Source organism: Drosophila ficusphila, unplaced genomic scaffold (genome assembly GCF_018152265.1).
Source record: "Drosophila ficusphila isolate 14025-0441.05 unplaced genomic scaffold, ASM1815226v1 contig_414, whole genome shotgun sequence".
Lineage (NCBI taxonomy): Eukaryota > Metazoa > Arthropoda > Insecta > Diptera > Drosophilidae > Drosophila > Drosophila ficusphila.
The window spans coordinates 8,175,877-8,198,781 of NW_025064328.1; the positions used below are offsets into that span (position 1 = coordinate 8,175,877).

The 22,905-nt window shown below is 43.7% G+C and overlaps 8 protein-coding genes across 12 annotated transcripts; 4 read left to right on the plus strand and 4 right to left on the minus strand.

Moving 5' to 3' along the window:
* Nucleotides 1–12: 12 nt before the first annotated feature.
* LOC108090359 lies at nucleotides 13–1,297 on the minus strand. 2 transcript variants are annotated; one of them, XM_017188985.2, is made up of 2 exons: nucleotides 660–1,297; nucleotides 13–603 (listed from the first exon to the last, which is right to left on the minus strand). In XM_017188985.2, exons 1-2 carry the CDS (start codon nucleotides 1,230–1,232, stop codon nucleotides 490–492), a joined length of 687 nt encoding a protein of 228 aa, XP_017044474.1. In that variant the 5' UTR covers nucleotides 1,233–1,297; the 3' UTR covers nucleotides 13–489. The 2 variants fall into 2 exon arrangements, with proteins under 2 accessions (XP_017044474.1, XP_017044473.1); XM_017188984.2 differs by having other exon boundaries at nucleotides 14–606.
* Nucleotides 1,298–1,405: 108 nt separating this feature from the next.
* On the minus strand, nucleotides 1,406–3,868 carry LOC108090355 (serendipity locus protein alpha). The gene is made up of 7 exons (XM_017188980.2): nucleotides 3,689–3,868; nucleotides 3,456–3,623; nucleotides 3,071–3,397; nucleotides 2,689–3,010; nucleotides 1,906–2,628; nucleotides 1,750–1,851; nucleotides 1,406–1,687 (listed from the first exon to the last, which is right to left on the minus strand). The coding sequence occupies exons 1-7, from the start codon at nucleotides 3,767–3,769 to the stop codon at nucleotides 1,638–1,640; spliced, it is 1,773 nt and encodes a 590-aa protein (XP_017044469.1). The 5' UTR covers nucleotides 3,770–3,868; the 3' UTR covers nucleotides 1,406–1,637.
* A 271-nt stretch (nucleotides 3,869–4,139) lies between these two features.
* On the plus strand, nucleotides 4,140–6,641 carry LOC108090356 (stromal membrane-associated protein 2). The gene is made up of 2 exons (XM_017188981.1): nucleotides 4,140–4,456; nucleotides 4,596–6,641. Exons 1-2 carry the CDS (start codon nucleotides 4,339–4,341, stop codon nucleotides 6,005–6,007), a joined length of 1,530 nt encoding a protein of 509 aa, XP_017044470.1. The 5' UTR covers nucleotides 4,140–4,338; the 3' UTR covers nucleotides 6,008–6,641.
* Nucleotides 6,642–6,955: 314 nt separating this feature from the next.
* Nucleotides 6,956–8,211, plus strand: LOC108090357 (protein FAM8A1). The gene has a single exon (XM_017188982.1). It carries the CDS (start codon nucleotides 7,073–7,075, stop codon nucleotides 8,069–8,071), a length of 999 nt encoding a protein of 332 aa, XP_017044471.1. The 5' UTR covers nucleotides 6,956–7,072; the 3' UTR covers nucleotides 8,072–8,211.
* Nucleotides 8,212–8,230: 19 nt separating this feature from the next.
* Nucleotides 8,231–9,385, minus strand: LOC108090358 (aminoacyl tRNA synthase complex-interacting multifunctional protein 1). The gene is made up of 2 exons (XM_017188983.1): nucleotides 9,190–9,385; nucleotides 8,231–9,132 (listed from the first exon to the last, which is right to left on the minus strand). The coding sequence occupies exons 1-2, from the start codon at nucleotides 9,346–9,348 to the stop codon at nucleotides 8,308–8,310; spliced, it is 984 nt and encodes a 327-aa protein (XP_017044472.1). The 5' UTR covers nucleotides 9,349–9,385; the 3' UTR covers nucleotides 8,231–8,307.
* Nucleotides 9,386–9,467: 82 nt separating this feature from the next.
* On the plus strand, nucleotides 9,468–14,353 carry LOC108090352 (PAN2-PAN3 deadenylation complex catalytic subunit PAN2). 4 transcript variants are annotated; one of them, XM_017188973.2, is made up of 15 exons: nucleotides 9,468–9,601; nucleotides 9,708–9,898; nucleotides 9,955–10,124; nucleotides 10,186–11,444; nucleotides 11,505–11,626; nucleotides 11,680–11,779; nucleotides 11,835–11,894; nucleotides 11,955–12,253; nucleotides 12,314–12,510; nucleotides 12,574–12,936; nucleotides 12,995–13,193; nucleotides 13,252–13,463; nucleotides 13,524–13,745; nucleotides 13,802–13,911; nucleotides 13,973–14,353. In XM_017188973.2, exons 1-15 carry the CDS (start codon nucleotides 9,547–9,549, stop codon nucleotides 14,137–14,139), a joined length of 3,726 nt encoding a protein of 1,241 aa, XP_017044462.1. In that variant the 5' UTR covers nucleotides 9,468–9,546; the 3' UTR covers nucleotides 14,140–14,353. The 4 variants fall into 4 exon arrangements, with proteins under 4 accessions (XP_017044462.1, XP_017044464.1, XP_017044463.1 ...); XM_017188975.2 differs by having other exon boundaries at nucleotides 11,958–12,253; XM_017188974.2 differs by having other exon boundaries at nucleotides 11,838–11,894.
* A 201-nt stretch (nucleotides 14,354–14,554) lies between these two features.
* LOC108090351 (Fanconi anemia group I protein homolog) lies at nucleotides 14,555–19,871 on the minus strand. Its single transcript, XM_017188972.2, has 13 exons — nucleotides 19,703–19,871; nucleotides 19,194–19,648; nucleotides 18,905–19,140; nucleotides 18,724–18,833; nucleotides 18,216–18,666; nucleotides 18,072–18,160; nucleotides 17,901–18,013; nucleotides 17,571–17,836; nucleotides 17,170–17,513; nucleotides 16,765–17,105; nucleotides 16,374–16,705; nucleotides 15,542–16,313; nucleotides 14,555–15,482 (listed from the first exon to the last, which is right to left on the minus strand). Exons 1-13 carry the CDS (start codon nucleotides 19,799–19,801, stop codon nucleotides 14,669–14,671), a joined length of 4,422 nt encoding a protein of 1,473 aa, XP_017044461.1. The 5' UTR covers nucleotides 19,802–19,871; the 3' UTR covers nucleotides 14,555–14,668.
* A 421-nt stretch (nucleotides 19,872–20,292) lies between these two features.
* LOC108090286 (kunitz-type serine protease inhibitor bitisilin-1) lies at nucleotides 20,293–21,163 on the plus strand. The gene has a single exon (XM_017188896.2). The coding sequence runs from the start codon at nucleotides 20,497–20,499 to the stop codon at nucleotides 20,848–20,850; it is 354 nt and encodes a 117-aa protein (XP_017044385.1). The 5' UTR covers nucleotides 20,293–20,496; the 3' UTR covers nucleotides 20,851–21,163.
* Nucleotides 21,164–22,905: the final 1,742 nt, after the last annotated feature.

Sequence of the window (22,905 nt, forward strand, 5' to 3'; positions counted from 1 at the left end):
GCACAGGTTTTCAGAAAGCCCATTCAAACAGAGTAAATGAAACGCAATCTAATATGGCTACGTAAGTTGATCACAGGAGAGCACATAGTAATTGATTTATTTACGTTTACACACATATAGGACAGTAATATATATATATACTGAGTATGTACAACCTTACATTCAGTACAGTTTCACAGAGAAGTGAAGGGGAGGTAAACAGTGGAGGTCGTTCAGAAAGATAGATAGCAAAACGCAATATCGAACCCGAAAAGAGTGCGGTAGTAGGATATAGACGTAGAGAAATGAATAGGACATACTATAGGTACACAATATACAGTACGTTTTCCGAAAAAGTCGGATAATTAGCTCTCATTCAAGATTGGACAGTGCTTTACAATACAGAAAGTTGGCTAACTCAGTACATAGCAGTAGATACATTTAGATTTATAGGATAACAATTCACTTGATCCCTCGGTAACACGGTGTTTAAGCACCTGGCCCATCGAGTTAAAATTTTGGCAAAGTTTTTGGTGAAATACCTTTTGATGACCGGCGATCTTGCTTGTGAATTTGTGCATAGGACTGCAGGGAGCAGCGGCGCAGTCGTTTGTCCCCTTTGTTCTGCTGTCGAAGAAAGAAAACTTACTTTATGCACTTACTTTATATTATAAGCTTACCGATTTGTAGTGTTGATTGATGTCTGAGGCAGCCTTCAAAAGCAGATAGATGAAGACCAAGGCGAATAAATAGATAATGGGCTCCGCCGTATTGCTCTTCTTGGATGCATCCTTCTTTTTGGCGCTCTCCTGCGATTTCACCAAACGAGGTTGCTTGCTGACCCCATTTCTAGTTGTATTTTTGGTCCGCTTTGAAGGCCTTCCATTGAGTCGTTTTGATACTGGGCTTGCAGAAGGAATTCCATCAAAATCCTTGCCAAAAATATCCATCTTCTGACAAGACGTATCGGGGGCTTGGGTTTCCGACTCCTCCTCCATGACTTCTGATTGGGATTGGAGTTTGTTCAGGTCAAAAGCTGCCACACCCGGCTTGAAATAGTATCTGTAGTTGCGTTGCACTCCGGCCACCATGAGGTACACGGTACAGAGCACCACCAGGATGCCTAACGGCACCACATGGTGGTTATTTGAATCCTTTTCCCTGCCAATGCCACTCGATTTTCGTTTCTTTGGAGTTGATAGTGGCTTGATTTCATCAGGAAAGTTGAATTTATCTGCCTTAGGCGGTTTCATTGCACAGTGTTTATTATTTACCAAGCAATCACTGTGTGTATCTGTTGACTGCGAGTCCTGTTCGCGTTTGTGGCGGAAAATCGATAGGGATTGGCTTCACAGCTTCACATATTGGGTGCCAATCGGTATGCTTTAAAGGTCAAGCGGTAGGAGTGGATACACTAATAGGTGTCCTTGTTTATATGTATTTTTATTGAACTTATTGCTCTACTTTTACAACAGTGAAAACTGTTTTGGGAACAACTCTCTCCACCACATCAGAACCATGCATGTTTGTGTGTATATCAAACCTGACCTATGAAATTCAAGTGGTGGTGATATACGTTAAATTTGAATCGCGATTCTTAAACGATACGGACTTAAACGCTAAAAAATTTATTCATTTATGTACAAACTAAAAAGGCATCAAAATTCGAAATATCCATTAGACATCCCAGTAAGTTGGTCGAGTATATCTAAAGTTAAAAATATTTTATAGACAATCGTTATTTAAATGCCGTGAAACATGGTTATGTACCTGTGATTTGCAGATCAGCGGATTGGTTGCTGATCATGGTGTATTGCTTTCGACTTTCTGCAATATTCTGCCGCTTAAACAAAACAGTTCGCAAACTTTCCCCTGAAAATTGATTAAAATATATAATTCATGTGAATAATTATAATTAATACTTACTTCTCAGCACATTTCCTTTTCCATAAGGCTTCGTTTTTTGTAATTTTATGTCGAAAGTATTTGTGGCTAGATTGTTGTCTTTTATTCTATTTACTCTACTCCTACGCTCTGTGTCGTAGAGAATGCTGCCTGGATGGAGTGTTAACTGGGTAAGAGGTTCATTTTCCGTTGTATCGTTTATTTCGTTTAATAAAAGTGGTCCTATCGGATTGGGCAGTTCATCTTCTTGCTTACCAGCTCCTAGGCAGCCGTGCAGCTTGCGCAAGATCGTGCGCAGGATCTTAAAGCGCTTGAGAATACGCTGCGGCTCCACCTGGGATGCGCACATTAAAATGGCCTTGCACTCGCGAAGTATCCGAATGAACTGCTGGTAGAATTCCTCCCCAACTTGGTTCTTCGTTTCGGATAGAACTTTTCTGTTGACCTCCAGCTGAAAGTGCTCAATGAGCAGTAAGCACATTTTTACCAAGTCCTCCAATCGCTGCTTATCATACAGCTTCTCGGTATCACAAATCCCAGACGTTAGAATTTCTAAGCAGCAACCAAGTAGACAGCGACTGTCTATTATCTCCTGAAGCGCCGCCTTGAATTTGGCTACCTCCTCGTTGAAATGTTGTTCTAGGATTTCCGAGTGAAAATCAGTGCCATGAGTCTGAAGAGAAGGTATTAGAATGGTATCTAGCGACTCAAAGGAGGCCAAACAGCTGCGCATCATAGTTTTCACTGAAAAAGAAAAAGTTCGACGATTAGATTTATTCCATATGGTCATACAGTCATTCTAACTTTTTAAGTTTGGCGCAAAGGAAATAGCAAAAATTCCTATCTGAGTGGCCCGATCGATGTTCACATCAAAGTCTGCTATAAATTCATCGGCGATTTCATCATCTTCAGAACTGTTCCTCAGCAGATTTCTTATTTTCTCCACGGAAAATTTATCAAAGTCCATGAAGCACGTGAAAACTAAACGCAAAAGGGCATCGTTGATAAAGTCCTCCAGTTGGTAGAGTGCCTGTTCTAGGTTTATGGCCCGTAGCTTAAGATTTGAGCTGTATGAGGCGCTGGGCACCTTGCACTCCTCTTGAAAGACATTGCACTCGCGGATCACCTGGGAAAAATAATTTAAAACGTTGATCTTCAGGCCTTGGGTCTTCTCCGAGATAGCTACCTTCTGACACAAGGCACTTAGAGCTTTTTTATCCTGCGACAAAGCCACATTGGCGAATCCCAATGATTGTCCCAGAACAAAATCTATGTCGGTACGCAACTTTTGGCTGATTGAAAGGACTTCCTGGGGTGAGTTAAGAGAATTTAAGGGTTCGGTATTCTCTTCGTTGTGAGAAGTAAACAGGGACAAAGTGTCCAGTATGGAATCAACCAACTTAAGAAAGGAGCGCTCCGGAGTAAGTGCATCCTTACTTGAGCCTTCGGTGTATAAATGCAGTAGACGTTTGAGGCACCACCAGATGCGATCCAGAAAGTATTGATGGCTGGCCTAATAACACAAAATAAGTTTTATATAATTGTTTAATCAATTGAAGCATTAAACCCACAGAATCTGAGGAGCCACAACCCAGTTTAATGGTGTTTTCCATTTGGCGAATGCAAATCATAATCTGGGTTAAACAAAGACAAACCAACTCTGAGGACTCGTTTTGCTTTTCCGAGCACATGGAGCTGTGCACCAACGTGGAGAACTCCAAAAGCGCAGCGCACAAGTCCTGTAAAAAATAACAAAGCAACAAGTGAATATCCTTTTCGCCCAAAAATGTCCCTTTTTTCGCACATTTAACCAAATTTTATCCCCTTTATTTTTTCTGTTTAATATAAGTAGGCAAGCTTCTATTTTCTTCCTCAGAACTTCCATTATTAATTGTAATAAGAAGTTTTATTTATATCTAGCAAAAGTAAACAACTTTTTTAAAAAGGTGGCTTGAGTTTTGTGTGATTGGCCAAAAGGCAACCTTGCAACATGTTTGGCATATTTTCTGTCAGTAAGTACCGAAATCCTTTTGGTATTTGGATGGCCAGGGCTGCAAAGTATTTTAAAACAATTAAATGTTTATAAAATTCAAGAAATCAAAAAGTTTGTTGTTTTAAATAGTCTGCGCTTGAATTTGAATCTTCAAAACAAAATTTTTTATTAGACATAATTGGAACACCCTGTGTATATTTGTATTTATTTTATTTGATAAAATGGATTTTGGTATATTTTCATATATTTCTGACAATCTTAGTACGGTCCCACTGTGCGCATTACTTTTTCGGTAGCAAAAACTTAACTTGTAGAAAATTGTCAATTTGCTGGTAGTTGTATATCCATGTGAAGCAGAGATAAGCTCCAAACACACTCCCGTCGCCCACGCCACGTCGCACAGTCGCGCACCTCTAGAAATATCAGAAAGCAGGCCTAAGAGACCAAAAGAATCACGGAATATGAGCTCCTCGAATGCGGGACAGCGCACCAAGCTCATCCAGGAGAAATGTCAGACCCTTCTGACACAGATGCTCCGCGACGAGGACAACAAATACTGCGTAGACTGCGATGCCAAGGGTAAGTTCGTCCCATCTTCCGGATGGAAGATACGCCTCTTGGTGACGCACGAATGTGCATACATACACACCACATATGCAAATGCACTGTGAGAAAAACCATTTTAGCGGTTAGCCTTTAAATAACGAACGTTTTTTAGGTCCCCGCTGGGCTTCCTGGAACCTGGGCATGTTTCTCTGCATCCGCTGTGCCGGCATTCATCGCAACCTGGGCGTGCACATATCGCGGGTCAAGTCTGTCAACCTGGACACTTGGACGCCGGAGCAGGTGATCTCGCTGCAGCAGATGGGGAACTCGCGAGCACGCGCGGTCTACGAGGCGCAGCTGCCGGATGGTTTCCGGCGTCCGCAGACGGACACGGCGCTAGAAAACTTCATCCGGGCCAAGTACGAGCATAAAAAGTACCTGGCTCGTGAATGGGTGCCGCCCTCGCCACCAAAGGTGGACTGGGCTAAGGAAATCGACGAGGAGCTAGAACGGCAAAAACGCAAGAAGAAGACCACCCAGGCCCAGGCCACTTTGGGGCTAGGGGGTGTGTCCAGCGGGGGAGGCGACAAGCGACTATCCGGTGCTTCTTCATCAGCCCTGAAGAATTCGCCCTTGCCCGCTCCGCTGCCCAAGCCGAAGCCCAACCAGGTGGGCGGTTGTAGCCCCAAGACCACGCAGCGCGTCCAGCTGAACAGCAGCGGCGCCAGCAGTGCGGGTGAAAGCGACCTTTTGGGTCTGTCCTCGCCCACTAAGCCCATTGCCGCGACTAGTGCCAGCCAAGACCTGCAAAACGAAAGTTTCACCAGCTTTCTCAGCGCCGAATCGATTGCCGGACAGCCGGATAAGCCAAACGGCAGCAACGGTGATACTGCCAATTTAATGGGCTCGAAGCCGAATTCGTTAGCCCAGGAGGAGCAGGACTTCTTCAACCAGGGTTCGCTTGGCGCCTCCGGCAGCGAAAAGGACCAGTCCGGTAAAATGTCCAAGGACAGCATCTTGGCTCTGTACGGCAATGCGCCGGCCGCCCACAATCCCCAAATGAACTTTGGTGGCTTCACTGGTATGGCGCCGGGCGGATACATGCATCAGCAGCAGCAACAGCAGATCCCTCACCAGTTCATGACGCCCCCGAACTCTGTGAGCATGTACAACTCGCCAGTGATGGCTGCGCCAAACGCGTTTAGCAATGCGCCAATCAGCAGTGCGACTGCCATGAGCATGGGCGTCAGCCATGGCTTTGCTGGAGCCCAGTTTCCTAGCACAGGCGGAAGTCCTTTTGCCGCCGGAGGGCAGGGTGCTGCGACGAATCTTATGCAGACGAACCAGAGCATTCTCAGTGGGATGCCATTGTTTGGTGCGGTGCCACAGCAACAGCAGCAGCAACATCACCCGCAGCTCGGCGGACTTTCCATGAACTTGATGCAGCCCCTGCCCAGCGGACTGAACATGGGCCAGCCACAGACATCGGGCGGATTTGCTGCCGCCGGCTCAACCACCTCCTCAGTACCATCAAATCTGAATCAGCAATTCGGAAACCTTAATATCGGTAATGTCTGGCAATAAATACGAAGTGTATTTATATAGTTGTATTCCTTTAATTAATTTTAAGACACGAGTGCTTGTCTCAGTGTTGCAACATGTGTGTGTGAGACGATGATACTTGTTTATATGCATTCGATTTGTACAACAACTTGCCAATTTAGTTAGTTGTCCTGAGAGGATTCGGAGCGAAACTATACGTATTTATAGAAGAATTCATTGTCAAGCAAGCCATTGTATTAACCGATGTTCATGTTCACCAACGATCGCGTCTGCTCGTTCAAATCTATTCCAATTATACCATAATACATAAATACACGTGTAACACCCAACTAATTAAAATTGAACTACGAACTTAATGCACTTCTCAATCAAATGTACATGTTATTTCGGAGCATTAGCTAGGTATTTGGTACACAGGCATTAAAGAATCGTCCACGCCGGGATGTGAATGTAAAGTATAGAGATTTGGCAATGTACTTTTTAAATGCTTGATTATCCGTAAGAACATATTCACGCCTGTTTGTCAATGTGAATCTTAAATATCATGGCTGGGGAGCCGACGGATTTACTGTATTCGATTTTTAAGTTGCTATGTCTAAGGAATAAATCAAACCACTTCGAACTGTGTAATAATAAAATATTCAGACCATTGTAATGATTCGGGTATATTATTGGGAGGTTTAATGTTCTATTTTTATTTTAAGAACAGAAAGTTCTTTTTATTATTGGACATTTTCAAAAAGGGCAGGTAATACATTTTTGAGGTATATTTAACGATTCAAAATGGTATTTTAGGTATTTAATATTTTATATCCGCATCACTTTAAAAACAATAATATATACATTTATAATAAAAAGGGTACACAGTACATACAAAAATTGTGAATTTTCGATTTAAACGTGCAGCTTAACCAAATAAATTATTTGAACTTTTCCCGCACGATTTGCCAATCGCTGGCAAATGGCTACATTTGGCCACTCACCCCAAAACGCCAGTTGTGTTCACCGCTTGCAATACACGTCAACTTGAAAAATAAATAAAACAAAGCGAAATAAAAAGATTTAAGCCATCGAGAGTGACACAAAATGGGTGACAAAGTGGAGGAGAAGGGGCAGAAGCTCCAGGATAAGTCTACCAGAGATGCGTACTTCGCCAGCCTAGCGGAGTGGGCAAAACAGGCGACAATTGCTCAGAATGCAATGCTGATGTTTCCGTACTACTTGATGGCCAATTACCCGCAGCTTTTCCAGGGTCAGGTGCCTTCAGCTGGAGTCCAAGCCCCCACTCTGGGTCAGCCCAGTCTCTCTGTTTCTTCTCCACAACCAGGTCAAGTGCAGGGAGGCGCTGCTCAGCCTGCCTCGCCTGCTGCACCTCCGTCTCCGCCGGTGCAAAACTTTAGCCGCCTGCGAATCATGGACGAGGCGCAACAGCTAGAGACCATACAGCGACTCGGTGGCTATGAGTACGTAGTGGCACCCTTTTGGAAACGCGCCGTGGCCGAGACCATCGACGTGTTCATCCTGTTTATCCTGAAGATCATCGTAACATTTGGGGTTGTCAACCTGTTCGACATGGAGTTCGATAAGGACGTGATGCGACGCGCGCTGGACGAGGACGACCTGTTCGTGAATTTTTTCGACATTTCGTTAGACTTTATATCGATGTCCACCGACCTGCTGCTAATTGAACTGCTGACTAAGCTGACAGTCTGCTGTTACGAGGCATTGTGGACATACCTTTACGATGGGGCCACGCCGGGAAAGTCGCTAATGAAGATCCGCATACAATACGTTGAGGCGGTCATGCCGCTCCAGGCGCCCGTCTTGCCACAATTTGTGCTTCAGCCGCAGAGGGAGCCAATGAGGGCCTTGCTCTATCCGGCACAAACGCCATCGCTAGTACGCTCCTTTGCCCGCGCCCTCGCCAAGAACCTAGTAATGACCCTGCTGTTCCCCATCTGCGTCGTAATGATATTCTTCAAAAACAACCGTACAGGCTACGACATCATGACGAAGACTATAGTCGTGGAGACCAATTCCAATGCCGCATTCCGCACCCAAGTGCCACCGCAACGCAACCGCTAAGCAAAGCCATCGCACCAAAGCGTCTAGGAACTGTGCTCTCTCTCCTATGCATATAAAAATAGACGTTATTGTTAAAGCTAAATTTAATGTCGTTAATGTACTGATGTCCTGTGAAATAAAATTAATTCTCATACAAAAGAGCCGGAAAGTCCTCAACAGTTATCGGATTACTTTTGATTTATTCAGAAAGTAAGTTTGCATCAGCTTTTACAGGCGGTAATTTTTAGCTTATTTACTCATTTCACATTGACGTTTTTGAGGGTTTGGGCCACTACGTTGCCCTTGCCGGGAACATGGAGAGGAGCGTTCTTGTAGCAGGCCACCAGATCGCCGTTGGTCATCAGATCCGGGGCGCAGGCCTCGAAGATCTTCTTCTTCGGATTGAGCTGAGCATCTGGCTGGCGAGGATAGCCCTCGCAGTGAACCAGATCACCGGGAACAGCGCCGGCCGGCGGACTGAGCACCTCCACCTTGTCAGGTGTCGAGGCGCACATGACCATCGCCTCCGACGTGACGCCGCGCATTTTGGCCGGTTTTAGGTTGCACATGACCACTACCAGACGGTTCTGCATCTCCTCGAGCGGCACGAACTTCACCAGGCCAGAAACCACTGTGCGAGGGGCCGCCTCGCCGCAGTCAATTTTCTCCAGATACAAGCTGTCGGCGTCGGGATGGCGACCCACTTCTACAATTTTGCCCACACGCAGATCCAGACGGCCCACGTCCACAGGCGCCTCTGGAGCGGCCGCTGGCTTCTCGGCGGCCGGTTTCTTTTCCTTGACCTTCTTGTCCTTAGGCTCCTTAGAAGACTTGGCAGCGGGAGCTGGTTCAGATTTCGACTTGTCAGTGGCAGCCGATTCAGATTTCGCCGACGGAGCTACTGTAGCCGTATTGGTGCAGAATCCCCGGGATCCTGGCACTGGAATCTGTTTCTTGCCATTTCTCAGCTCCAGCTGCACCAGTTGAGCCAAGGCGGCCTCCACTTCTTTGGCCAGTTCGGCGTTTTCCTTGATCAACTGCTGCTTCTGGCGTTCCACAAGTTGTTGCTGGAGGCCAGAAATCTTATGGGCAGAAGGTTATCGAACAATTTAAAAAGGGCAGACAATGTGTATACTTGCCTCCGCTTCTATGGAGTTGATCAGCGATTGGGCACGCTCATTGTTGTTCGCTATTTGCTGAAGATCGGCCATGTTTCTCCTGTTTTTCGCGAATTTTATAAAATCCAGGCCGTACTTTTTACATGCGGCTCCCACAGTCGTGGCACCTTTGCGCAGCATAGCCGTTCTTCTTCTTTGTAGCGACAGTCGCCTCGCGGCTCATTGGACAGGTTGTGCTGTTGGTTTTTTGGGGTTTTTTGATACAGTCTAAAGACGGTCACACTGATCGGTGCAAACGCAAAAACGGCTGGCGGAGTTTGAGCAAAAATTGTCCAAAAATAAACAATAAACAAACGGGAGGCCATCACCGTGCTGCAGATGGATTACGTTTACTGCGGCACCGATTCAATCGGTGCCTCCGACGACATATTAAGTGGGTCAGGGGGTCGCTTATAGCTCTAAACTCTCACAAGCACACGTACACACACATTCAAGGAAACTGAGCTTTCTCCTTTGTTTTCTGTTTACTTTTTGCAAAGGTGTTTATGACGCGGGATCTGCGCAAGGAAACGGACACTTTTCACCGAGTTTCAATGGCTTCAACATCGGCAGCACTGATCCTGACTACGTGGAACTGGTACCAGTGCTCGCTGACGGCGGAGAGCATTTTGGGGTTTCCAGCGTGGCGTTCGATGACTACGAGGAGCTGCTTTGGATGGGAAACCAAGGAGTGAGTCGAGCCGCACTACGCCTTAAAATGTCTACTAATCAATTCCCCACCCTCAGGGTCACGTCACCTCATACTACACCAGCTCTATGCAGAAGTACACATCCTTTCAGGTGCACGCCAGCGATATTGTGCGTCAGATCACCACCCTGGACTCCGGAGTGCTGGTTCTCACACAAACCTCTCTTCGTCACCAAATCCGCAGGGGTCTTCCTAAGTTCACCTATAAGTACGGTGCACCCTTCTTTGCAAATCAAATATCTCGCATTCATAGTTTAAACTCCTTGTAGATCCAACAACATGACCGAAATGGTGACCATGCTGCAGCTGTCGCCTCACCGTCTGGTAATGGCCGGGCTGCAGGAGGAGCTTATTGACTTCGATATGCGCGCGCTCAAAGAAACTCGACTCGAGCATGTGGGGGCTGCAGGCTGCACTGTGCTTCGCAAGAATTCCCGCTTTTTGTTCGCCGGCGATCAGATGGGAACAGTTACATTGCGCGATCTGAATAGCTTGAGTGTTCAGCACACAATCAAAACGCACACTAACGTGCTCTCAGACTTTAGTGTCCAGGGCAACCTGCTCATCTCCTGCGGTTACAGCGGTCGACAGAATAACCTGGCCATCGACCGCTTCCTCATGGTCTACGATCTGCGTATGCTGCGCATGATCTCGCCCATCCAAGTGATGATTGATCCGCAAATGCTGAAGTTCCTGCCATCACTTACATCCCGCCTGGCCGTGGTGTCCAGTTACGGCCTGATCCAGCTGGTGGACACCGTGGAGCTCAACGAGCCGCGAGTCTCCATGTATCAGATAAACACCAACAACAGCCAGTGCCTTAGCTTCGACATCAGCTCCTCATCGCAGGCCATGGCTTTTGGCGACCAGTCCGGCCATATCAACATGATTGCCGCTGTGCAGACGCCCCAGCCGCAGTTCAATTCCTTTTCGCGAAATACAGAGTTCGCGGATGTGGTGCCACAGCTGCCGATGGTTTCCATTACGGACACTAACTTTCCGCTGTCATCGGTCATGCTGCCCCACTTGACGACGGGCACACAATGGTTTTCCGACTGGCCGGAGGAACTACTTTGCTACCGCTACCACAGACCCAAGACCATAGATCCCGAAGTGCTGAACAACATGAAAATGCAGGGACCCATTGGATACTCGCCCAATCCGCGCACCGCCCGTCGAAATCAAATTCCGTACGTGATTGAGCAGGGCGTGTGCAGCACAAATGGGAACGGTGCTGCAGCGGTGACCAAATCAGAGAACGGCGTCAAAATCATTCCAAGACGGTATCGCAAAGTCGAGTTGAAGTACACAAAGCTGGGCACCCAGGACTTTGACTTTGAGCAGCATAATCAGACTTGTTTTGCTGGATTAGAGGCAACCTTGCCCAATTCCTACTGCAACGCCATGCTTCAGATACTCTATTTTACAGAAGCTCTGCGTGTTAAACTGATTGAGCATTCCTGTACCAAGGAGTTTTGCTTATCGTGCGAACTGGGCTTCCTGTTCAACATGCTGGATAAAAGCACCGGTTAGTAAGCCTTTATTATCAAGCTGCTCTTAGTTAAAAATTCTTTCTTTTTGCCTTTAGCTTCATCCCCATGCCAAGCCAGCAATTTTCTGCGCTCTTTTCGCACTGTTCCAGAAGCCTCGGCATTAGGCTTGATTCTGACAGATCGTTCTTCAAATGTCAATCTTATAACTCTTATACAGGCAAGTGATACCATTGACTTTAAACGAGATATTTAATATATGCACACCCTCAGAACTGGAACCGATTCATTTTGCATCAAATGCATTACGAAATCTTCGATTCTAGCAGAAACCCATCCGCCCCAAGCGGATCTGTGCAAACATCAACAAACGGTAATAACATTAGATCTGCTGCTAGAAAGATATTCTCTTTATGTTTATTTTATAGCAGAAAACACAAGCCCTTCCGAAACAAGTGGCGCCCCTGAGTTGTATGATTCCATATGTGGTGAGCAGTGGAAAAAGTTCTATTTATTTATATAATTTACATCGTTTAACTCAATTTTAGCAGATGGAAATTCCAAAGAGGACGATCGGGAACGCAGTAAGATTAACACAGAAACAGAGATCAGTAAAATCTTCGGAACAAAGCAAATTTGTGTTAACCGCTGCATCAAATGTCAAGTGGAGAAATCAAAGGAAAACATCTTACTCGCCTGCAACATGTCTTACCCGACTCATATCAAAGATAGTGAGCAGTATTTCAGCTTTGGTACCATTTTAAAGCGTTCTCTCAGCACGGAGAAGAGCATTCAAGCTTTTTGTGAGAACTGTAAGAAGTTTTCGCCAACAAATCAGAGCGTTAAGGTTTGCTTCATAACTTTAAATGTCCAAAATATTGAAAGAAATTATCAAACTTTAATTTAGGTTACATCTCTTCCGCAAATGTTATCCATTAATTGTGGCCTCAACAACGAGAAAGACATTACGTTTCTGAAGCGCCAATTGAATCGGTGCAACGAAAAGCCGTCTGCCGATGCAACAGCATCTTTAAGCACTAGTAAACTGTGTCGCTACGGAGCCAATTGTTCAAGAAGCGACTGCCATTTCATGCACCCCGATCGGTTAGTCGTCCTATAACAGCTAACTAAAGTTTACTTGGTCTTACCGTCTTTTGAAATCTGCAGAAAATCACCATCGCACACTAACCAAGCAAATAACGTCAGCAGTTCTCCTAATGGACGCCAGAAGTCTTGGTTTCCTTTAACGTTTACCATGGGCATCAACGAACAAGACGAGCTACAGGTGCAAACTCAGTCAGATGCAGGTGCCGGTAAGTCGGAGCAGGACGATGAGGCCGAAAAGCCGACCACAAAAACGGCAGATAACAACCGGATGTACGCCCTACACGCTGTGGTCTGCCAAGTTGATGATGGCACCCAAAAGAATTTGGTGTCGCTTATCAATGTGCAGCGTCAATATCACACTATGAAACTGGCGGAATCCCCAGAGGACCCTCAGAATCAATGGTACATCTTCAATGATTTCAGGTAAGTTGGTTTGTTTATAACAAAATAATTTCGCCTAAACATTTGTAACTTCGTCCAGCATTTCGCCCGTGTTGCCCCAGGAGTCAGTTTGGTTCACTTTGGACTGGAAGGTGCCATGTGTACTGTTTTACAGGAATGTCGAGGATGATTCTGAATCTGCCAGTACTACGAGCTCCACTGTAACAGAAAGTGATGACACCGTTCCATCGGAGAGCAGCAGCGACTCGCCTACAAACTTAACCAACCCCTTTTTGGAGGTGATTACTTTAATTGCTTTCTTTTAATGAAAAGAATACATTTCGTGTCCATAACTAGGACATTACAAATCCAATACCAGGCAACGTGAGTACGGACGCTACACTCAAAGCCCTGCAGATGGATGAGATGCCGCAGTCGGGTGACCTGGTCGCCATGGATGCTGAATTCGTTACACTAAACCCGGAGGAGAACGAAATACGGCCAGATGGCAAGACGGCGACAATCAAGCCATGTCACATGAGCGTGGCCCGTATTTCATGCATTCGAGGGTAAGTTAGTTGTGAAAATGAAGAAATCATCTTGCGATTTAAACACCAATTCTTTTTTAGACAAGGCCCTAATGAAGGAGTTCCGTTCATGGATGATTACATCTCCACTCAGGAGAAGGTAGTGGATTACCTAACACAATTCTCGGGCATAAAGCCTGGCGATTTGGACGCCAATTTCAGCAAAAAGCGATTGACTGCTCTTAAGTACTCATATCAGAAATTGAAGTATTTAGTCGATGTGGGCGTGATATTTGTCGGACATGGACTTAAAAATGATTTCAGGTGAGAAAAACTTCCAAAGATGTTTGGAAACAATTTATTCAATATTGATTTTTTAGGGTCATTAATATTTATGTGCCGTCCGAGCAAATAATTGACACGGTGCATCTGTTCCACCTGCCACATCATCGAATGGTGTCCTTGAGGTTTTTGGCTTGGCATTTCTTAGGTTTGTACTTGCTCTATTTTAACATCGTTTACTTTTCTAATCACATCTTAATACGCGGTAGGTACAAAGATTCAATCCGAGACGCACGACTCCATCGAAGATGCACGGACCACTCTGCAGTTGTACAAACACTACTTGAAGCTGCAGGCAGAAAAGAAGTTTAGCAACGCCCTTAAAAACCTTTACGAACGCGGAAAACTACTTCAGTGGAAAGTGCCGGAGGACTGAATAACTTACTCGAACCTGTTGCCAATTCGACGAATTCGACGCATAATCAAAGTAATCGTCAGTACAAACACTATACCGATCTAAAAATCCTGGTTTTTCTCTATTTAATTATGCTTTAGTGAGTTTCATTTTTCTCTGGAGCTTCAGGTATTTCTTTTTGTATTTGTATATCTTTAAAACAAAAAAATGGAAAAAAGAAAAATTGTATATCTTATCCGTGGATATTGTTTGTTTTTATTGTGCTCATTGAAAGGTCCTTCGTCCTGCATTAGTTTTCAAAATGCTAAAGAATTTGTTGTTCTGTCTTACCTTCCGACGTTTTAAACCCCGTGGCCAAGTCCCAACCGCACTAAGGAATAAAAATGTTTATAAAAGTGGATTATAAGAGCGAACTTAAATCTTGGAAGAACTAAACAATTTATTTTAAGAGCATAAAAAACAACTCAAAAAGCTTACTTATTTTATGACAAGAAACATAATTTTCTTGCGTGAGGTTTGGAAAAACATTTAATTTAACTCATGAAAAATATTAAACATTTCTTTTCGAAGATCGTCCGAGACCTACTCTACGGCTTGGTTGCGTTCTTTCTCTTGCCGTAGGTTCTTCTGGCTGGCGAACTTCTTTAGTCGGTTTCGTTGTTTGCTTTTCAGTTTGGGCTTGGGATTTTTTGTTCGTTTTATTCTCATCTGAAGCCCTAGTAGTTTTGTTGGCTCTCGAACCTTTTTTGGTCTGTGGTAATTTTGTTGGGGTTTCAGGTCGCTCTTCCTCTGAATCATTGTCTTGAGGTTTTTCTGCAGCTCTTCGACCTCTTTTTCGCTTAGGCTGAGAGTTTTCTGTTTCACTGCTAGAAGCCCGTCTCCTTCGTTGGCCTTTCTGTTCTTTGACAACGGACTCTGGTTCCTCCTCATCAATATCCTCAGGATATGTAGTAGATTGAACATCTTCATCTTCATCCCGATCTGAATCGTTATCTCCGATATTGCTGTCCTCTGTCGAAATATTGCGACCATCGGAGATGCTGCGCTCTATAGCCGCTCTTAGATCTGTCGATTTGATATCAAAGTCGCGCATAGTTCCCAAGTGCAGGTAATCTGTTAGCCTATTCTGGCTTTTAATCTTTTTCGACAGTAGAATAATATGTTTGTTAAAGTCCTCAATAACCATTATCACCTTTGGAATCAGACGGGTCTCTCTTAAAACTTTTGCACGCTCTGCATCAACCTTTCGCTTTTTGATATGCTGATGCGCTTCCTCATCAAGAGTATTTGCCTCTATGTACGTAATAAGGTCATAAATATTCGCTGGAAGTTGCTTACCCACATCGCGTAGTAGCAGTTCAAATCTGTTGGGGATTAAAACACGGATTTAATATCTTTAGAAGATTCGCTTAAATAAACTTACTTAGTGCTGCGAATGTTTTCTATGCTCGACTCGGATGCGTAGCTTGATATATAGTGTTTGGTCAGGTTTTTCATACAAGTGTAGTGCTGAATTAGTAATTTCATAAGGCCATCCATTAAAGAGCCCAGAGGAATGCAAACGTTGGTAAGTACAAGCAAAGTGCGAGATATGTGGATTATTTGTGTGCAAATGGATCGATCCATCGCATCCAGGTTTCCTCGCCAATATATTTGATCGATTTCGGGAACTACCTGGCATTTAAAGTTTAAATTATTCGCTTTGGTCACAAAATAATCCACATCGGTCAGCTGCTTTTGGATGGCTAAGTAGAGATGCTGTAAACAACTCTCAGCGGTCACTGTACTTATTGATTTTAAACTTAGCTCCACGGAGTTTGATGGCGTGTCGTCGTCTTGGACGCCAAGAACGAGACCCAGCTGCCTGGCAACACTTTCAAAGAACGGACCTAAATGCGTTTTTTGCCGCTGAACAAAAAGCATTCTGTGAACCAAGCCCATTTCGCTATTGAGAATTTCGTTCTTGATGCAAAAGTTTAGGAGCCATGTGTAAGATTCGGTGGCGGCACGTTCTCCATAGTCGATGTGGTCCAAAATAAGCTCCAGTGATTCCAAAAGACAAATTGGAACCTTGGCAATAAACTCATCTTTGCAAATTGATTCATCACTGCCAAATTTGGTCATAAACTCGTCTAAGACATCTTGAACAACATAAGTAACTTCCTTGTTTCTGTTCCCCTTGATAGATGCCATATCTAAAATGTAAGCAAAATAAACATTATTATTGATTCACTATTCATTGTTCTCGCGCTCACCAAAAGACTTGACAAAGTCTTGAAACTTCTTGGAATAGACTTCATGGGCTGTTTTAAGGCACTCCGCAAAGCACTGTGTTGCTAAAGCGGATCTCTGCATATCAAAGTCTTTCCACAGCATCGGCAAACGCTGAATACAGCGCTCATAGATGATCTTGGTTATGTCCGTCAACTGCTTAAAAGTGCGTTTGCTGTAAGCAAGTTGCTTATAATCAGGCTCCCCGCGAATGCTTTCCACTCTACAAGCCGTTACCGATAAAACATAACGAACAAGGGGCTCATTTGACCGTAAAAGTAAAGTTTTTTCGGGAGCAGCAAATGCGACAATGTCACTAAAAATTATTTAAAAGTTAGTAAAACTTCAAATGTTTAAAAGCCATGGACAACTTACTCGAGCAGTAAATGCAATAGCTTGTCTAAAACGGCTAGATCCCAAATATTTTCAGGTTGCGTACACATGCTCTTTACTGGGACACCGTTCATAGTCAGATTACACGCAGATGTGCTATTGTTCTTAGCCGTTTGCTTTAATTGCTTATGGGCTTTCTTGGAAGCATCAGCCAATGCCCTAAGACTTTCCATCAGCTTGCCGTGCTGGTTAAATAGCGGCAAAATTTGAGAAATAGCATCGTTTTGTGGCTTGGATCTCAGCAATAAATGACTTATTATTCCTTCAATAATATTGAGTTGTTGCAATACAAGAGCACATTTCAGATGTGTGGCTGGGGGAGCCTAAAACATTTTGTAATAGTTAATTGTTATTAGTTTATCTATTATTTTTAAGATTTAAACGTACGATGTCTTCCAAAGTTAACCTATTGGCCACCATGCGGTCCACACAAAAACCCAATAGGCGATTCATTTCACGAGTGTCGTAGCCAGATGGAGCTCGCTCAAAAACAGCCAAACAATTGGCTACGAACTGTATTAATCTGCCCAGGTTGTCCTTAAGCTGAATCTCCATATGTAGATCATCATTGGAGGTAACTAACTGATCGTAGCGAATGCGAAAAACCGTGTCCACGTCGTCATCGGACTCTTCTGCAGCGGGAGTCTCAAAAAAGCTACGAAAGTGCCAATCGATTACTTGAAGTACATGGGGCACTAGTTTAGCATTGAGCTCGACGGCCCTTTGAAGATCTGTATAAAATGTGTTTAATTAAGCACTACTTCTGTATTTGAGAATTTTCGACTTACTTTCATAGAGGGTGCATCGTATATCAAACTGTTGCTGCAAGCAGTTTCGCAGCATTCCAATAATTTCCAAAGTAAGCATGTCGAAATTTCTCTGTGGATTGCTCCGACTCCCCAGTGTGTTCTGGGTCATTATGGAGTAACCGGAAATGCTGTGTTGTGTGCAAAAACTGGTGGCACTCGATGTTTGCCGGACAGCATTGCTATTGTTAAGCTGCTTCAAAATCATACAGAACCCATAAATGGCCATTCGTCGCTTTTGAATACCACTAGAAAATAGTTCGGTAATGAATTTAAGCCAAAATAAAAAAAAAACAAAGTAAATATATCTACCTTGAGCTCATAGCCTTGCAAAGCACATCAATCAGAGCATCGCGAACGCGATTGGAAATCTTCAATAAGGGCAGAATAAAGTTCATCATGCGCATAGATTGCTCACCAGACAACTGCATATGGTGCAGAGTTTTTATTTTATTGCTGCATTATACTATTATCTAAACATACCCATTGCATATGCTCCATAACCGTTTGAATGGGCTTAATGCACTCTGAGACGGTATACGTATCAGCCACACTTAAAAGTGTAAGACATTCTAGAAAAATAAATATTTTAGTTAAATATATTTTGTAGCCAAAGTTTTTTCCTACCAGAAAACTGATTCTGATCCTGGTATACTATCATCCACTCGGAAATTAGTTTTATAATGCCTTGGCCAAAAATAAAACATTTGCGAATAAATTTTGTTAGAAATGTAATGGCCAATGTGTGCAGCTTGGGCGAATGGGATTTTAACAGGTAAAATACCAAGTGGACAAGTCCTGGTGTTATCACATCCTTGCCTTCTTTGTTCTGATCTATAAGCACTGCGAATACCTGCTGTAAATCTACTTGTTTGCGTTGCAAAGAGTCACGATACCACACGGAGTAGTCTGCCAATGTTCGCTCTTCTTCGTTATTTTTAATGACATTACGCAAAAAGGGTAGCAAAATGGAATGTGATATCCTGGCAGACTCTGGATCACGATTTATGGTCGTCATGGAAATTATTGCGCTGAGCATAAAGGGGGTGAGGATCACATCCGGCATATGCAGGAAGTTCTGAAACACGGTGCAGATAATGAAAGGTAATTTTTAATAGCCGGTAAACATGCTTACCCTTAGCATTATAGCCAAATGTTTTTCAGTTAGCTTGTACATGGTACAGTAGTTTAAATGATGCAGGATAGTCTCCTCTGCTTCCCTTAGTTCCTTGTCCGAATAAGAGTCTAAAGAGCGGGAGATATATGACAATATATCAAGGTCCTTGATTACAAACTATTAAGTATTGTAGGCCCACCAATGCTGTCCAAGTTAGTTGAGTTGCTACACATGTCTGAGAAGAGACGTTTATAAAAATTGCGATGAAAATATTTCTCCAAGGCCAGTAAGGGAATAATTAATTGGGATGCAGTGCTGCACATTGAAAATAGCTGGTAGCACAGGGCTGGCAGTTCCATGGGTGACAGCTCTTGAAGGGCACCAGAGAATTTGTTGAGCACCGTCAGGATCTCTGCACTGCTGAGATTCATGGACCTAGGGAAAACAACCGATAAGGTAGAGCTTGGAACTCCCACTTGGTTACTTACTTGAACATGTCTGCAATCGGAGTAAGGATCGTAGCTGGCCATTGCATGGTAGCTATACTTCTTACAGTGGTATTCCTGAACTCAGTTCCGTCCATTGAGATGCCGTGCAAAAGAAAACGCGGCCTAGCCAAAAGCAGGGACAGCGCATCTGGCAGCAGGTCCTTCCAGCCCACACACTTGGCGTCCCCCTGGCGAATCCCGTCCATGCAGTGTTCTACCATCCAGGCCAGCTGGTCGGAAGGAAAGGTGACAAGGTCCTGGGACAGACGCGTGATCAGGTCAAAGGTCTGTTTGTAGCTGAGTTCCATGCTACTCAGTCCATCCATAAAGCTGCGAACGCAGTCGAATCGCTTTGCAACTGCCTCCTCGCTATCCGGATTGAAGCCCAGGAGCAGATAGTTCCAAAAAGTTATGCCCTCGCTGCGGCCCATTGTTGCCTTTAGAGTGTCTTTTAACTAAAAAAAAAAATTCGTTAAATGATTCTGATTTGTTATTTTTAAACACTTTACCTCTTTAATTGGTGTGTTTTGGATCAGCAATTCGAGTTCATTCTGACGACCCTTCTCCCCCAGGTTTCGCATCCACGTTAAAATTGAATCTCGTGCCATTCTTGGCTCTTGTTTTGTGAAATAAATTACGATTTAAACAAAGTCCCGCCGAATTTCTCCAACTACCGCGAATTAATATGGCAAACTCACGATGAATCTTCAGATTCAGACTAAATAAATTGATATCGATATCACGTTGATTGGCGGGAATTTTGAAACAACAATACTTAAATAGATTTGGTTTAAGGGAAGTCGAAATAAATCGACGTCTATTTAATGCAATACCTACAAGTCTTTTAACAGTTTTTTCGGGTGACTAAAAACCTGCAACAAGCTACGGTTAAAATCAACCCGACTTGATCCGGATCTTAACTAAGCATTCGCGCTTAAATATGTTTGCCAGTTAAAAGTGATCCAGAAGAATGGAATTGCGGACGGTTGTGTTCTGTAAAGGACTTGTTACGTAGCGCCTCTAGCGGACGCGTTTGTCTAATATTCAAAGATAACAACCGATGGTGGGGTGATTGACTAAGGCCCAATACTCTATTTCGGTTTCTTTCGCACTTACCAGAAAACACCCTTTCACTCGCACTCATTATAGTGCGCAATAGCGGACTGACGAATCTGTCGAGACTACCTTATACTGATTCTACCATGGTCCGTATAAAACCAAAAGCTGGACTGCATCGCCAACAGTTGGTTAAAGCTAATCGCTAGGTGAACAAGTGAAGTTAATTAACAACTTAAAATACAAAATGTGCGGACAATTGAAAGCCCTAAGAGTGGCAAGCGTAGCTCTGGCAGTGGTGCTCCTCCTTCTGGCGGGGAGTAGGAGCATCGAGGCGAAGCCCATGGATCTGTACGACGACGTGAGCGACTTCTTTGACGCCATCTCTCTGGACGACGTGGCCAACACCGGACGCAATACCCATCCGGAGCAGTTCTGCCTGATGCCGGCGCGCAAAGGTGTTTGCCGTGCTCTAATTCCCCGATGGCGCTACGATCCGGAGCAGAAAAAGTGCGTCGAGTTCAAGTTCGGTGGCTGTGACGGCAACGAGAACAACTTCCCCAGCTACAAGGAATGCATGTCTACCTGTGAGGGCATGTAGTGTCTCCTGGATCCGGATGAGAATCGGTCCCACTCCGGCCGATAAGTTGCCAAAGGCGTCTGCTTTTCCTTCGAGCTCTGCAACAAAGCAACAAAGCGAACCAAAATCTTATAATAATAGTATACTCTAAAACTCACGCACATCAGAATCCATGCGATTAACAGTCTCTTCTACCTAATATTTATGTAGTTTCTGTCATTGATCCATTTATTTTATACTTATTTTTGGGTGTTCAACACCTGATACCCGTTTAGAGCTTAAGTTGTTGTGATAAAATATTTTTATTGAATAAAGATTTTTTTATAACGCCAACTTTGAAGTGGTTTTTATCAAAAAAAATTACACCAATATATAGACCTATATTTGGCTTAAATTTGTTGTATTTATGCAATTGTTAAAATTTGTTTTGTATTTGACCAAGGTGTGCATTCCAATCCTTAAACCTAACTTCCCGTCAATTTTTGCCTAAAAACGTATTTTCTAGAAAATTCTAGCAGCTTGAAATGTTTGTAGATAACCCAACAATGAATTCAAACTTAGGTAAAGAGGTAACAGGTTTTGCGAATATTTATAAACATAGTTTTGAACCACTGATTGGGTTACCTAAGCCAAAAGTAGCGAAAACAATTTTCAACGGCCTCAAAAAGTGTGAGAGATCGCTTGGCGCAATTGCCAGAGGCAAGTATCAGTCGAATCAGCCTTAACTTTCATAGATTTCACTTGGAAATGGTCCAAAGCAAGCCCGTACTCACAATGCAAAACTGGCCCATTCATGCGTTCGAGCGGTGATCAATCGATCGATCGATCGATCGCTCTAGACAAATGGCAATAGCAAACAAGATCACAAGCTGCAAAGGTCGAATTCAGGCGGATGAGTGGACCGCGTCAATGGGTGGTGGTAGTTGGGTCTAGGCAAACCACTACGTCAGCGGTAAAAATACGCACGGATACGGTACGAAGTTACTCGAATTTGGACAGATGGACAAACAAACCGGTGGGAAACCGATTCCAAAAACCAAATCCGAACCAAAGTCAAATCAAGTAAACATAAACAATTGAAAGGTGCGAATTTATGCTAAGCCGATTGGCAATAATCCCGGCAAACTAAGGAAAGCAACAACACAAGATTTAATTCATCGAATATGCAAACATAAATGGAATTCGAAGTCAGAGTCGCTGGAGCGAAGCAGCGCCGAGGGCAAAAACTCGACTTCGGCTCGGAATAGTTTCTCGATCTCGATCTGGGAATGGGCAAATTTCCAAGATTATTGTGCGGGCCTGCACTCGATCGAATAAATAGTAAATGGGTTCGTTTGCGATCAACAAAACCGTTGGATCAATGACCTGAAGCCGCTTGCCAAAACAAAACGCGAAAATGCGGGCCCAACCGTGGAGTTGCAACATCCCCACAGCGTTGGACCGGCGACAAATGGACCGGCTGCTTCAGCTCCATCCAAGTGTTTGATACCCTTCTACAGACAAAGTATGGTCAGTGGGCAATCCCACCCATTGGATTTGTATTTGAGACTTAATTACATACTCTCTCTTAGATCGTGCAAAGGAACCACGACCCATAGACCATAGAACTAAAAATATACGTTAAAACTTACCTAGCAAGAAATTTAACAACGTGACGAAATTAACGAAATTAGATTAATAAATTTGAATACTTCTTGTCATGATCATACCATACTATCATATCATAAATAAAAGGTACATACATACATATGACATAAACGTTAAATAACTTTCATATCTGTACATATTTATAACTCGTTTAACCAAAATCCACACATAACTTCTAAAATCACTAGTTTATGGAAATATAGTAACTAATTATTTAAGTTTTATATTGAAGAGTGTTCAATGTTGGCCTTCCCCATTTGTTTTTCATAACTCTATCTAGCCCAAACCCAATCGGTGTCATAATTAATAAAGTTGGTTTTACTAATTTACAATGAAATTTGCTCAGCAATTTACAATTTGTGAGGAGAGTGAAGGGGAGCAGCGCTCGAGCTTCAATCAAGTTTGCGCATGCGCAACGCTTTTTGAGTT